The sequence below is a fragment of the Asparagus officinalis genome, chromosome 5, assembly GCF_001876935.1.
Source record: "Asparagus officinalis chromosome 5, Aspof.V1, whole genome shotgun sequence".
NCBI lineage: Eukaryota > Viridiplantae > Streptophyta > Magnoliopsida > Asparagales > Asparagaceae > Asparagus > Asparagus officinalis.
In genome coordinates, this window is record NC_033798.1 from 2,870,676 (window position 1) to 2,886,027 (window position 15,352).

Below are 15,352 nucleotides of genomic sequence, written 5' to 3' on the forward strand. Positions count from 1 at the left end.
TCTTTCATTTACTTTTCTATTTATAATTGAAATGAGTCATCTATACACCAAAGAATTCAGTCAGGTTTCCTCCACGCTACAATCTCCCTCACCCATTTCTTCGTGAGCATCTTTCAACTCTTTCGGCCAAACATTGAGGGAGAAGCATTTTTCCACAAAAAATAATAATAATATAATAATAATAATAATAAATGAAATGAACCTATGGGTATTAATTAGTGGCCTGGCTAGCGGGAAAAAAATGCTATGAACTTTTGAAAGGGGCGGGGGGGATATTTACAGCGCGTAACAACAGGCCTCAACCTCATCCAGCCAAAGCTAAATTTTTCTATAAAAATTTTCTATCCTACAAAGATGAAGATGGAAACGTTTCATCGATCCATTCTGATAACCTCCGCATCTTGGCCCTCATCTCAACGTTCTTGGCAAAGTAGGACTCAGAATTGGAAACCATCACCATGGCATCATGCTTGACTGCCTCCAGAGTGCGATAATAGTTTTTCTCCAAGCGTCTCTTGATCGTATCAAGAGATAATGGAACAGGGAACCTGTATATAGAGAAGAAAGAAAGAAACATTTTCAATTTTCTAGAATCTTCATATCTGGAACATTAAAATTTGATATGAAATGCTTGACATTTCTACACCTTGTTCATGTATTTGATACAGTAAGTATATAATGCCTACAAATGTCAAAAATAAAGGTTCATATGTTTACTCGAGGTTTAAGCAGGATTGGATTATGAAGTCAAAAACTTCACTACAGGGATATGTTTGAGTTTGAGAAGGGTCCAACTCATCTGAGAGAATAAAATGTCACCTCTTCTATGATGACTAACACATGGCTGCTTCGTAAAAGTTTTGCTATAAAGCAAGAAGACCTTCGTATTTTATTACCTATTTGAACGCCATCTCATTTTCACTTCTATTGGTTGATTGCTCAGCTGAGATTTAATCCCATAGTCTCATCAAACATCTATCTCTATGATACTTCACGTTATGTCCATGAGCTTACCAGTAAAAATTTTACTCATGCGCGTCATCCATCACACAGAGAACATAAGCCATTGTAATCACCATTATAATTGGCTTACATTGTGCATGCAAATCGAATATAATATTACCATATTATATTCTATGATAACTTACAAGTAGGGTGTTAACGGATCAGATGGTGGCGGAGCCAGAAAATTTTTATTTAAGGGGGCAACTAGTCCCTCGAATCATTAACATTGTCATGAATTCCCCTAATTCTTATAGGCTGTGTTTGGGAACTTGGATTTGAGCCCTGAATTTAAAATCCAGGGCATTTCAAATCCAAATCTCTAGTTTGGGCCTCAAATTGGGTTAAGATTTCAAATCCAATTATTTTAAAGAGGAGATTTTGAAAGCCCAAATGCACTAACTTGAAATCCCACCTTGCCCCTTCGTATTTACAAAATCCCAATCCCGACTCCTCCTCTCTCCTATATCTCAGTCCCAATCTCGACTCCTCTCTCTCGTTTCTCAATCGCGATCTCGAATCTCTCTCTCAACGCAGGTATCTCTCCTCTCTCCCCTTGGTATCTCTCCTCTCTCCCCTTCTCCTCTCTCGTCGAAACCCTAGATCTGATCTAGGATTTCGGTCTCCCCCTTTCTCCTCTCTCTCCCACTTCCATCAAAACCCTAGATCTGATCTAGGGTTTAGGTCGTGATCTTCGCGGCTTAAACCCTAGATCAGAGCTAACACAAACCCTAGATCTGATCTAGGGTTTAGGTCGTGATCTTCGCGGCTTAAACCCTAGATCAGAGCTAACACTCGATGTTATTTGAACAATATTTTTAACCGAATATTTTTAGCGGCTTAAACCCTAGATCAGAGCTAACACTCGATGTTATTTGAACAATATTTTTAACCGAATATTTTTACTTTTTTGATGATTTCATTATGAATGCATTAGGGTTTGGTGATTTTTTGATGATTTCATTATGAATGCATTAGGGTTTGGTGATTTTTAACCGAATATTTGGTCATTTTTAATTTATGTCTATGTTCATAGCGTTCTAGTAGGGGTGGGGATTAAGTACTTAAGTTAGCCTTACATTGTTATACTTCAGATCATTGATCCCTGAGTCGCTAAAAAAAAGATTTGTCTATAAACAGTGATGAAATTGAGGCCTATAGTAGAACTTTTTCATTGATAGTATACTTCAGGCAATCATTGATCCATAGAGGTTTATGAGGAGGCCTATAGTAGAACTTTTTCATTGATAGTATACTTCAGGCAATCATTGATCCATAGAGGTTTATGAGCAAGATACCTCAGGACACATCATTTTGATAGTATACTTCAGGCAATCATTGATCCATAGAGGTTTATGAGCAAGATACCTCAGGACACATCATTTTGCTTTGAACATACTTGACTGTGTACATAGCTAATGCACTTAAGCTTTGATACAGAGCACTCTCCTTTAGGTACCTGCATTTACATGTTGAGCTTTGAAATTATCACATTTCTTCTAGAAAGTAGGATCAGATTGTGCGTCTTGAGATCACGATGCAAACATATATTGCATGAGCAGGTTCAATTTCTCTGAACCAATAGAAAATTCATTGAAGGGCACCCTGATTTCAAGAATCTACACACAGGTATAGTTATTTCTAATGTTGTATTGTGTGTTCAATATATTGTATATAGTTCTGATAAATGAACTCTGGAAATTTATGTATATTTTTAAGTATACATCAAAGTTACATATTTTTTTGTTGATTAAACTTGATAGGTTTGGGTATGTTTGCCTTTTAATCTAGATTATCACTCCTTTTAATGTGATAGGTTAAAAATGATAAATGATGAAAAGGATTCAAGGATCCAACTTAAACGTACAAGGAAAGAATTTGAGAGGAGAGAGGATGAGGAAATTATTATGGTAGTAGTCAGTTTTATAGTTGCTGTCATTGGTGTTTGGTACTATACAAAGCACATGTTGAAGGAGAGTTCAAGAACACACCGAAGAAGAGGATGAAAGGACATACCTTAGAAAGTCTTGGATTCGAAATCTTATTTGCAATGCAAATAACTGTGTTGAACAAGTTAGGATGAATCCTCAAGCGTTTAAGAGGTTATGTGATGTTCTATGTACTAGAGGGGGATTAGTAGCATCAAGAAATGTCACGATTGAAGAAATTGTCGTTATGTTTTTGCATATTTTAGCTCATAATGTAAAAAATAGGACAAGCAAAACAGATTTTTATCGTTCAAATGAAACAATTAGTCTGCAGTTTCACAAAGTACTTCAAGCAGTCATGAAGATAGGAAGCCTCTATATTAGACAAGAATATACAAATCCTAATGAGAGAAACATAGAGAAGTGAAACTATGACTTCTTTTATTAAGGTTTTCATGTTTAAAACTTTTGTTTAATAGAACTAATTGTAAGGTTGTGCAATTTTAGGGTACTATCGGGGCACTTGATGGGACTCATATCCAATTAACTATTCCTTTGGAAGATCAAAGTAGATATCGAAATAGAAAAGGTGAGACCAATACAAATGTACTTGGTGTTTGTGATGCCAATTTGAGATTTTCATATGTGCTACCTGGTTGGGAGGGTTCAACATCAGATTCTCGTGTTTTGCGTGATGCTTTGCGTCGGCCCAATGGCTTAAAACTTTCCTCAAGTAGGAATATAATTTTTTAATTATTATATATGTATTGCTTCCTAGTTTTTACATTGTTGTGACTGAAGATTTTGATTTTGTAGATAAATACTTTCTTATGGATGCTGGGTATACAAATGGGTCGGGGTTTTTGGCACCTTATAGAGGGACTCGCTATCATATAAAGTCTTAGAGAGAAAATAGTCCAATAAACTACAATGAGTTATTTAACCAACGACATTCCTCTGCTAGAAACACAATTGAGAGGGTATTCGGATTGCTAAAAAAACGATGGGCTATATTACGAACAGCTAGCTTTTATAGTGTTAAGACTCAAATTAGGATCATTAATGCATGTTGTATTCTTCACAACTTTTTACGTGAAGAGATGAATGAAGACGACTTGTTGAATGATGTGGATCGAGAATTAGAAGATACTCCTGTTTTAGAAATTGAGAACGTAGATGATGAGCGTATCACCACTATGAGAGTTACAGATGAATGGAGCAACTTTAAAGATGATTTAGCTATGCAAATGTGGGATGAATATCGACTTTGAGATACTTTAGCTACAAGATGGAAATGAGGGCGACGAGTATGAAGATGATGATGACTGGTTGTGAGATTTTAATATATGTAGTGTAGTTTCTGTTTATGCAGTGTGGTTAATTTAGTCAAGTGCGTTACTCTTGACTAAATTTGTATATTTTATATATGCTGATGACTGGTTGTAGATTTTTATATATGCGGTGAGGAACATAAAGATTGTTTTTCTGTTTACTTGGGCCTATTACACCTTAAATTAGTCCTCGGATTTGAGGTTAGTTTTCTATTTACTTGGGCCTATTACACCTTATGTAGTCAAGTGCCTTACTCTTGACTACATCTTGGCTGTTTTCTGCGGCTTTAACTAGTGCAAATTTGCTACATCTTATCTGTTTTATTTAGCTGACTAGCTTGCTGCCAATCATAGTCTCCCATATATATAAGATTTATAAGTTGGCTTGCAAATTTGCTACATCTTATCTGTTTCCAAGAAGCCTCACATTGATGCTGTTAGGTCATAGTAATTATCATATCCCCTGCATATCTGTAGAGATTATTCAATCATTTCACTTGCTGTAAACAAAATACGCAAATTCAAAAATACCCAAGAGTTTGGTCATTTTTCACAAACATAAGGTGTAATTTTTTATATATGCGATGAACATTAATCATTCTGTGTCATTCACTTTGGTATGTATTAGGACGACAAAGAAAAGGAAACAAATTGCATCTCAGTCGAGATCATATGTTGTGTGGAATCATGATATGGACTTAACTTTAACCAATGTGTTGTACGATCAAATTGAACCAATGATTAAAAGTCGACGGTACTTGGAAGCCTCAAGTGTATCAAGCTGCGGTTGATGCGCTAAAATCATTTAATAGCAACTTGAACAAAGATAACATGAAGAATCGACTCAAAATTTGGAAAACACATTATAATGTTATCTATGACATTAAAAATAAAAGTGGTTTGACGTGGTTGGATGATGAGAAAAAAATGGTGATTATACCTGCTAGTGAGCAAAAAGTATGGAGCGACTATGTTACGGTAATATTGCACTTTATACTTATTAATTTGAATTATTAGTTTGTTGCATATATCTAAAAATGTTTGTGAATGTTCTTATATTGCAGGCTAATCCAGATGCAAAAGGCTGTTAAAATCGTTTGATTGAAAATTAGAGCCAATGGTGAAGGTGCAGAAACCTTTGAAGAGGCTGCTAACGCAATGCAACATAAGAAATTTGAGGCATGATCTGAAACAAATGAAGGTGGAAGCTCTTTAAGGAAACATCTACCTAGAGCATCAACTAGTGGTGAGACAAGTTCAAAGAAACAAAAGAAGGGGGTAAAATGGCTGATTCACTTGTAATGATGGTAGCTTCTGTGAGTGAGTATTTAATGAGAGAAAGAAGGAAGTAGTAAGAAAACCACCAACCAGAGAGGAGATTCATCAAGTGGTCTCAAAAATACCTAATTTAAGTCGCATTCAAGTGTTCAATGCATTTGAGAAGATAATGGATAGCAACCCGGAAAAAATTTATTTGTTAAAGTCACTTCCTGATGATGAAAAAAGAGATTTTATTCTCTTTATTCTTAAAGAGTAGTTTCTATACCTAATTTGTTCATCATTTGCTTGTTCCTTTCTTTGGTTTCTTTTTCCTGGAGGGTGCATTTTTCATGCTATTATGTCTTGTTTCAATATATGAAGATTATTTCGAATGAAACCAGTTATGATATGTCCTTTCTTACTGTTACTAATTCACGAGGATATCTGTGATGTATTTTATGATATGTTAGTAAATGTTCTATGTTGCGTTTCTTATAATAGCTCAGGTGTACGCTTGTATAATTGCGTTGCTGTAAACCGTTCATCGTAGTCTCTTTTGATTTGTATAGCAACAGTTGCAATCATAAGAACAAGGTAACGTTCTGTACGTGCTATTACTCTATGTCTTTCCTCAGCACTGTGTGTGAGTTGCTGTATCTTTGCTTATACTTACAGGAATGGGCTTATCTTATTCAATCTCACTTATCCGACATTTTGGTTTATCATTGCCAAAATTAGCTAAATTTGTGTTTTTTGGTTACTATTTTACACATCTCCATTGCATTTGATGTAAACAAGACGGGTTAAGAGAATAAATTTTTATCAATTTTAAATTCAAATTCATGTATAATAAAGTACCTAAACACTAGATTTTGAAATCAAAGATTTCAAATCCTTTCATTTAATAAAGATATTCAAACGAAAGATTTCTTAAATCATGGATTTCAAATCCTAAATTTAAAATCCCTTGATTTTAAATCAACTTCCCAAATGCAAATCAAAGTTCCCAAACGCAGCCATAATTAATTTGAAAGAACTCATGGGAATTGGGGGAATCAACTAGCAATTTCAATGATTCGAGGTACTACTATTAAAATAGCTTAAATAATTTTAAGGGACTTAACAACAATTTCAATGGTTAAGGGTCTAGTTATTGAAGTTTTAAGGCCTTAAGGTATTAAAATGGACAATATCTGAAGATGCAAATAACAAAATGCTTTTTTGTGTGGTGCTGGTGGTTGGGACCGATTTATTTTGTTTTTGTTTTTTTAAGGGAGGGTGGGGAGGTACCATATATGTGGCTCCGTCACTGGGATTGGATGCAGATCGAATATAATATTACATATCCACATCCGCTCACGGATCAAATTATTAAAGTTTCAAGGCCCTACCGTATTAACATGGACAATGCTCGAAGATGCAGATAACAAAATGTTTTTTTTTTGTGGTGGTGGTGGTGGTGGGGGTTGGGACGTGGAGGGGGGATCCCCCAAACTATGTACGTGGCTCCATCACTGGGACTGGATACATATTTGATATAATACTTATCATATCCATATCCACTTACTGATCACGGACACAAATACGTCTTGGTAAGAAGCACTCATATCCATATCTGCTAAAACTTGATACAGACACGGATATGGACCATATCCGCTAAAACTGGATGCAAACACAGATATGGATATACATGCAGAGATACATGCAGATATGCTTGCGAATATAAGATGGATATAGGAAAACCAAATAATATTAAAGAAAAACTGACACGAGAGCTCATTAATGTGTTCATTAAATTAAAGTTCTAAGATTATATCTTTTGATCATCAAAATAAATCTCAAATCCATTAATCTAAGGTTTAAAACAATTGCAACAATATGATCAACATATATTCAAATATTTCAGATATGGCAACAGTATGATCAACATATATTCAGAGATTTCAGATATGGATGCGGATATTTCACTAACTATATCTGTAACTATATTCCATCGGCTATAGATTTTAGTAATCATATGTGTATCCTAATGGAAATGGATACATGTATATACACGAATATGGATATTTTTGGCACCCCTCCTTAGAAGACTCCACATAAAACTAACAATTTTAACGCTACCTATCGACCTGATCCCAGGACATAATGCCTAGCCCAAAAATAAGAAAGCCAGTGAGCATCAATAAAATCTGTCTGGACACACAATCAAGGAAAATCTTCCACAGTCCCTCCAAGATGATGAAAGATACTAAAATGAACAAGCTAAATTTTTATTTGAAAAATGCATTATTTTAGTAACTAATACCTGTTCATAAAATCAGACTTCTGAACTACCTGAATCAACTTTTGAATGCCATACTTGTCCTGAAATATTTCAACAAGATCATTAAAACCAGGTATTAGCAAAAAAAGGTAGGCTCGTAGTAGTAAAATGGTAATATGTATGTGTACCCTTTCTGTAGAGTCTCTCTCTATCTTGGCAATACATAACAACACCTCATTTTTGGTATCCTCATGAATATGGGGATGCTTCCACAAAATATCAGAATCATTGAGTTCCCACGGACTATGAGAATGCGTACCAGAAGGATCATTTCTATATCGAATAATATATCTCTCCCATGGGCTGTCTGGAAATTCAGCGGATTTAGGCTTCACCTCCTGAATCCTACCTTCCCACCAAATACCAGTAGCTCCATCCTCATTTCTCCACCATACCTGACATTTATCTCGGTACCTCCAATTTCTCTCGATGGCAGCATCATATCGTGACTTTTCCACAAGAAAGTCTGGGTAAGCAACCAGCTCAGGTAGTGTTAACTTGAAAGACTTACCGAACCCAGTTGAAGAAGGATCAACAAACTCAAGGATGAGTTTGCAACAGCTTTCCCCTGATCCAGGAAGAGTAGAGTAATCAAGATGTTGCACTTTGCAAAATTCGACAGCTTTTAGACCTTTGATCTTCAAGGGCCATCCTTCATGTGCACGACGAGAACTTCTAACATACTCTTCGTGACCCTGAAAACAAATAGCACAATAAGCAAGAGATAATGTTCTGATAAGCATATATCTGCTGTTATCAGTCAAGAAACAAAACACACACACCATTTACCTGTCTCAAGTATGCAACTTCATCTCCTAGCTGTGGAATGTAACGGTAGCTCTCCTCATGCTCGGTCAACATCAACCATGATAGCCCCCCTGTTTGCTGGTAGCTATTATCCATATGTCTTAGATTACTACTATAATTTTCTCTCCTGCTTCTGGCAGACCTTAAACCGACGGTCCTTAATGTTGGCTTCCAATCATCAATGAGATGGTGCTCCCGCCCATTTGTCGTCGTTGAGTCCCCTCCATATCTTGATGATTTTGAAGAGCTATATTTTTCCCTCCCTCTGGGATTACTAATCTGTGGGGACTGATCTGTCTGTTTTTTTGAACTAACAGATTTTGTTCTCCGGACAACATCAGTAAGTGCATCACTATGGTTTTTGAAATTTGATGTACTTCCTTCTACATTAGAAGTAGTACCAACAGAATTTTTACTGCCCCTAGATGACTTTGACCTTGTGTAGACAAGATCATACATCTTGGTATTAGAATCTAAATGTGGCTTCTTTGAACAGTGTGATTCATCTACCTGTGTGCCCAAGCTCCCCGATGCATGACCATTCAAATCACTATGGTCAAGACTCTGTCCACTTGTACCCTCATCCTCTTCAAGCACTGCTGACATTGAATTCTGTATGGCTGCAGGGGAAATATTGGACAAGGGATCATGTCCAGAACTCTTTAAATCTTCTACTGAAACAGAACTCAACTTAGAAGATGAACTAGTGCTCTCGTTCATTGACCCATTCGATCTGATTCTGAGATTTAGAGTGTTTCTCTCAGGCTCCCGAGTATGGCTAGCACTATGGAAAGCATTTGTAGCGTAAGACACACTTTCACAATGGTTCACTGGCTCATAAGTACCCCTAACTTCACTAGTTCCATTGGTCTCTTTCTGTTCCCTGTCCAAGACTACAGTTTCAGTCATGCTACCATTACATGTGACTGCGGTTGCAAGCTGATGCTGCTGGTCTGTACTTGGCAATAACTGCTGAGATATTGTTGACTTGAAAATATTATTGGACGGATGTTCTTCAGTGCTTCCAGCTTTCTGCACCTGCAAAGAATCATTTGCACCGTCACCTCCTTGTATATCTAGCTTATCTGAAGGAGCTTGATTTCCAGCATTAGAGGATGTCCAATACTCATCCTCAGATTTTAAATGTCCGTTAGTGTCAATGGGAACTAAGTTACGTCTTCCTGGCAGTGGATTAGGTGGAATCGATGCATCCGTCAACCTAGCATCTCCCAACTTCAAACGTTTTGACGAACGTGCCCTAACTTCTCCCCATCTGATAATGCTCCCACTGTAACCTGCAGAGATATTACACCGTTGTTCCTTTTCTGCATTCCCCCTTATCTTCACATTTTCATACAAAGCGTCACTTGCATCACCCAAAGTCTGTGCTGCCTCAGACGGGTTACAATGGTTTCCTTCTATTACAGCTCCACTGGGGGCTTTAAATGAATCCGCCACGCGTTCCTGCTGATGGTCATTGTAGATCTTGAATTTCCCGAAGAGATTTTTGCTGTTGAATCACGAGGAGGCAACCTAAGGACAAGTCTCCTATTTCCAGTCTTTGCCTGAACTTCAATGGGTTCGGAAGGTTTTGCAACATCTTTATACTCATCTTTGGAGGCATTTCTGCTCTGCATTGACCCTCCTGATTCCATGCTCTGGGAATTTGAATCTGGAAACTCTGATTCACTTTCTGAGGAGCTGCTTTCCAGGCCGAGATCTTCTTCATCAGAAGAACCACCAGTAATTTTTGAAAGGAAATTGAGAGCGTTTCGTGCAGAGCGTCTTTGAGGCCGCATTGCCTTGGATCTTGATGATCTTTTCTTCGAAGTCAATCGTCCATGTCTTGACCTCCTTTTCCTGTCAGTCCTTGATGTGGTAGCACCATCATGCTCATCTAAGTTTCTTCGTTTTACTCGCCTCCCAGAAGAAGTCCTGAGCTCGACCTGCCAAATGAACTTTTCATTAGTATGAAGAAAATAACTTTTTAGGAAAAAGGAAGGGAATATGTCTAACTACATACTTCAGATTTGCGCTTCTTCCTTTTTGATCTGCGAAGGCCGTCCTTATGATTATGCTCAACTTCACTCTCGCTAGCACTGTGCTCAGCTTCCTCAGATGAAGTACTACCTAAACTTTCATGTTCTGCTTCACTTGAATATTCATCAGTGATATTATATTCAGAGTCATTATCATCGTTTCGTACTTCATTTTCTGGTTCCCAATCGATGGCATCTAAAAATTCTGGTAGAGGCTCGACCCCCCATCCATCAAGGTTTAGAAGTGGAGGCATTTGATAATCGCCAGTATCTGGGTTGTAAGTGAAGCCAGTTGCAAGCGTGACGGAAGATGGACGCCACTCAATACCTAGTATACCGAGACGGCGCTGCTGGTACATATTCTGATAAGGGTCTGGATAGGGAACCATTTCTAATATTGCCAGCGATACATATCCATAAGAAAACAAACACCACAAGGGCACAAGATAAATTATATGAAAGGTCTAACAAAACCATGGATGAAAATGCATACCTGCATCACAAAGAAGATCTTGAATATTCCTTCTGTATGGTATAAGCTGAGTCTCCTACAAGTGTCGCAAAGGTCATGATGCATCAGTAATTTGATGGCTATGGTGTTGGTGGTGTTTGTGTTACAATGTGGAGTTAGAGACTAGATTACTTTGGCAGCTATGGTGTTGGTTGTGTTTGTGCGTTATAGTGTGAGTGAGGGCACAGGATTAAATACAATCAGTTCACAGTAATCAAAAGACAGAAAATAGGAGCCCCTCTAAATTATTTGTAAGCATAGCTGCGCAAGCACAAAAGCATAAATGCGCATGAATACACATATATCAAAATAGCCAGAACAAAGAAAGTTTTCTGAGTCATATATTACCAGTCTTCTACTTCATGCAAACCCATGGAATTGTGTAAATTGCCAGAACAATACAGCAGACTAAAAAAAATGAACAAATTAAGAAGAAAAAGTTATATTCTCCGTATTAAAAGACTACTAGTACCACAAAAACTCTGAAGTTAAGGTGAGGTTTAAAAGGCTATGATTCTATATCTTAAAGTATTTTACTGTAGTTTCTAAAATGCGCAGCCAGTGGAATTTGACCTGGATGGCTATGTGACCATTTTAAGGCATTCTACCACATAAAAACTCAAATAGCGACCAGAGTTTATGGTTATAATTATATATAATAACGATCACTACTTACTATCAAATGGAACATGTCAAAAAAATTGATGTTTACCCATAAATGCAGACAATACAGTCAATCAAAAATAAGAAATCACAGAAAACAGAAGATAACAATAACTACAGACCTGATCCACAACATTTCCGTTGGTGTCTTGGATAAGGGGTCGATAATCACCAAGAAAGAACTGTCATGATTAAAAATATATACATATATCAGTAGAAAATTGTAGTCCCACCTTGTACCATTGTGCAAATATTTCAAATGTACCTGATCAAATTTTGCGTCCTTCTGAGACTCTCCTTGTCCAGTCGCTATTATAAATATTTGCCCAACTTCATCAGAGAGAACAACTGATGTTCCGTCCCTAAATTATAAAGCATGAGATGTAACTTGATTAATATGGTGTAATAAACTACTGAGACAAGCTAATCAACTATTTCTCATAAGTATCTCATTTCAATAATATTTTGCAGATAACTTACAGTGAGAACCTCCCATCAACCAACTTGTACTGTCCAGTTTCATATATTTGTACAGGTGTACCCTCCCATATCTAGAGAAAATGCACCAAGGTATTATTTCTACAAATCAAACAATTAAAATCACAGTGTATGGCATGAAGACATTGGCAGAAACTCACATCCCATATGATAGTTTTTCCATCATATCCAGCACTCATAGCTATGCGAGGATTGAAAGGATGGACATCCAAAACAAACGTCTGTAAAACTCAAGTAAAAAAGATAAAAATAATATCAATACACAATCATTAGCATAGAAAAAGTTTTACAGGATGAAGTTTGAACGATAAAAGTAAGCAGCAGCCATGAAGGCCTGGTCACTGGTAGAGAGGGTTGAATTACTGGAGGTCCCAGGTCTAAGAACAAGCCATTGCCTTTTTCTCAAAATAAATAAGTAAATAAACATAGCAGTAAATTTCTGTTACTACTAAGAACTTTCTACACAATAAACTACAGATCTCAAAATGCACAATATCTCATATTGACCAGTAAAACAAATCTCAAAAGACCCCCAGCTGTAGCTCTCATGAAAGGTAGGCAGGTAAAAGTAACCTTAAGTGAACTTTATGATATCTCATTAGAGATTCTCGCAATGTGAATCAAAATAATATATACATTAAACAAGGGTAAGAAGAAAATATAGTCACATCAAAAGGTATGGAGCTCACCACTTTATCTCTTGGTAGCTCGTCTAGCAAAATGAACTGTCACCTCATACCCATCATTCCCATATATATTTTATATATATAATATATAATTAATATAATATATATATATATATATATAGAGATTTGAGAGACGAGATGTCTTATGTCAACTTAAGTGGATGTCCACGCAAACTTTTTAGCCACTCATATTATAATAATAAAGCATCTCATATCTTTCTTGCATCCCTAGGCAACATCAATGGCTAAAAAGTTTGTGTGTGACAACTTTTGGCTATCCACTTTAGTTGCCACGAGTTTTTGCTCTCTCTCTCTCTCTCTCTCTCTCTATTACTATAATATATATATTATATATATATAATATATATATATATATTATATATATATAGAATATATATGTATATATTAATATAGATTATAGGTATCCTTGACAAGGAGGTTTTCCTCCTTGACAAGATGTGGCTACAATCCCACCATGTTGGAGAGGATAAATTCTAGAGAGAATTTTCACATGGTGGGGTATTGTGGTCACATCATTGTCAGGAGGGAATCCCCCCCTTGTCAAGAAATACCATTAATCTCTCTCTCTCTCTCTCTCTCTCTGCTATTAATTATATAAATATAATATATAATATATATATATATATATATATATATATATATTAATAATATAGCGAGAGAGAGAGAGAGAGAGAGAGAGATTCTCCACTTCTCTTAATTTATCGATTTTCCCTTTCAATCTTTGTGTACTGTAACGAGTCTCAAAGTAATACATAACATATATGAATACGAAGTAGCCCCCACTCCCCCCCCTCACACACACAAAAATTATCTTACGTTATACAACTGTATGTTGCCCACAAAGAACCACATCCAGATAGCAACGTTATAGTTACAGTACTGACATTAGATGGATGGTATTTAGAAAATGCTGTGAATGTAAAACTTTGTTAAGATAAGATTTAGAACATATAAGTTTGATACCTAATGAACCCAATATTATAGTACATGTCCAAGACATCTGCTGTTGACAGGAAAAACTCCCGACACCATCAGTTTCCATCGTGTCTAGATAGCAATGTTATAGTTATAGTACTTACATTAGATAGATGTTATTTCGAAAATTCTATGTATGTCAAACTTGTTAAGATTACATTTAGAACATATGTTTGATCCCCAATAAACCAAATATTCTACTACGTCCAGACACCTGCTATTGACAGGAAAATTCTCAACACCATCGGTTTCCATCAACGTTTAAAACTAAAGAATATGAAACCCTAATTCATTATGAGATCTTATGGGGCTTTATATAGGCCCCTACACAACTTTCAAATAAGTCCCTAACTAATACTAATATGTCAACACTCTTCCTCAAGATGGGCGAAAGATATCTACTAAGCACATATTGTCACATCCTCTAATCATATCTACTGAGCTAAGTCCTTTAGTCAGACAATCTGCTGCCTGGTCCTTAGTCGAAACATGACTTAGCTCTAGTAGTCCACTATCCAATTTCTCTTTGATGAAGAACCTATCGATCTCGATGTGTTTGGTTCTATCATGCTGCACTGGGTTGTTGGCAATACTGATGGCTGACTTGTTGTCACACCACAACTTCATCTTAGCTCCTTGATCCAGCTTCAGCTCCACTGATGGCTGACTTGTTGTCACACCACAACTTCATCTTAGCTCCTTGATCCAGCTTCAGCTCCACCAGCAAACTCTTCAACCATAGCAACTCAGCAATTCCTAAGGCCATAGCTCTATACTCTGCCTCAGCTGTCGATCTCGCCACCATCGACTGCTTCTTGCTCTTCCACGAGACTAAGTTGCCTCCTATAAAGATGTAGTATCCTGAGGTGGACCTCCTGTCATCAGCACAGCTAGCCCAATCAGAGTCACAATAGCCCTCAATGCTCATGTGTTCATTCTTCCTGAAGATTAGCCCTTTTCCAGAGGCATTCTTCAAATACCTTAGAATCTGGTACACTGCGTCCATATGACCCTTCCTTGGATCATGCATGTAGCGACTCACCACGCTCACTGCAAAAGAGATATCGGGACGTGTGTGACACAGATAGATCAACCTGCCCACCAGCTAGGGAAGTCAATTTATGCCCATACCCATTTACCCATCTTGCCCACCCATTATTTGGCCCGTCCAAAACCCACCCATTTAATTAAATGGGTCTAAACGGGCAGGTCCATTTTACATCCACTCAAACGGGTGCTAAATGGGCATTCTATACCCGCCCGCCCGCCCACCCGCCCTTATTCCCAAAACAAAAATCCCTTCGTCGC

At 37.0% G+C, this 15,352-nt stretch overlaps 1 protein-coding gene across 1 annotated transcript in view; it reads right to left on the minus strand.

The window, feature by feature from the left end:
- LOC109843849 (PH-interacting protein-like) overlaps positions 272–15,352 on the minus strand; it is a 38,400-nt gene continuing 23,319 nt past the window's right edge. Inside the window, 11 exon segments of the mRNA XM_020412812.1 lie at positions 272–548; positions 7,827–7,885; positions 7,973–8,539; positions 8,634–10,070; positions 10,073–10,597; positions 10,675–11,081; positions 11,184–11,238; positions 11,987–12,046; positions 12,130–12,226; positions 12,345–12,415; positions 12,503–12,583. Coding sequence (XP_020268401.1) covers positions 347–548; positions 7,827–7,885; positions 7,973–8,539; positions 8,634–10,070; positions 10,073–10,597; positions 10,675–11,081; positions 11,184–11,238; positions 11,987–12,046; positions 12,130–12,226; positions 12,345–12,415; positions 12,503–12,583 — 3,561 coding nt within the window. The 3' untranslated portion in view covers positions 272–346.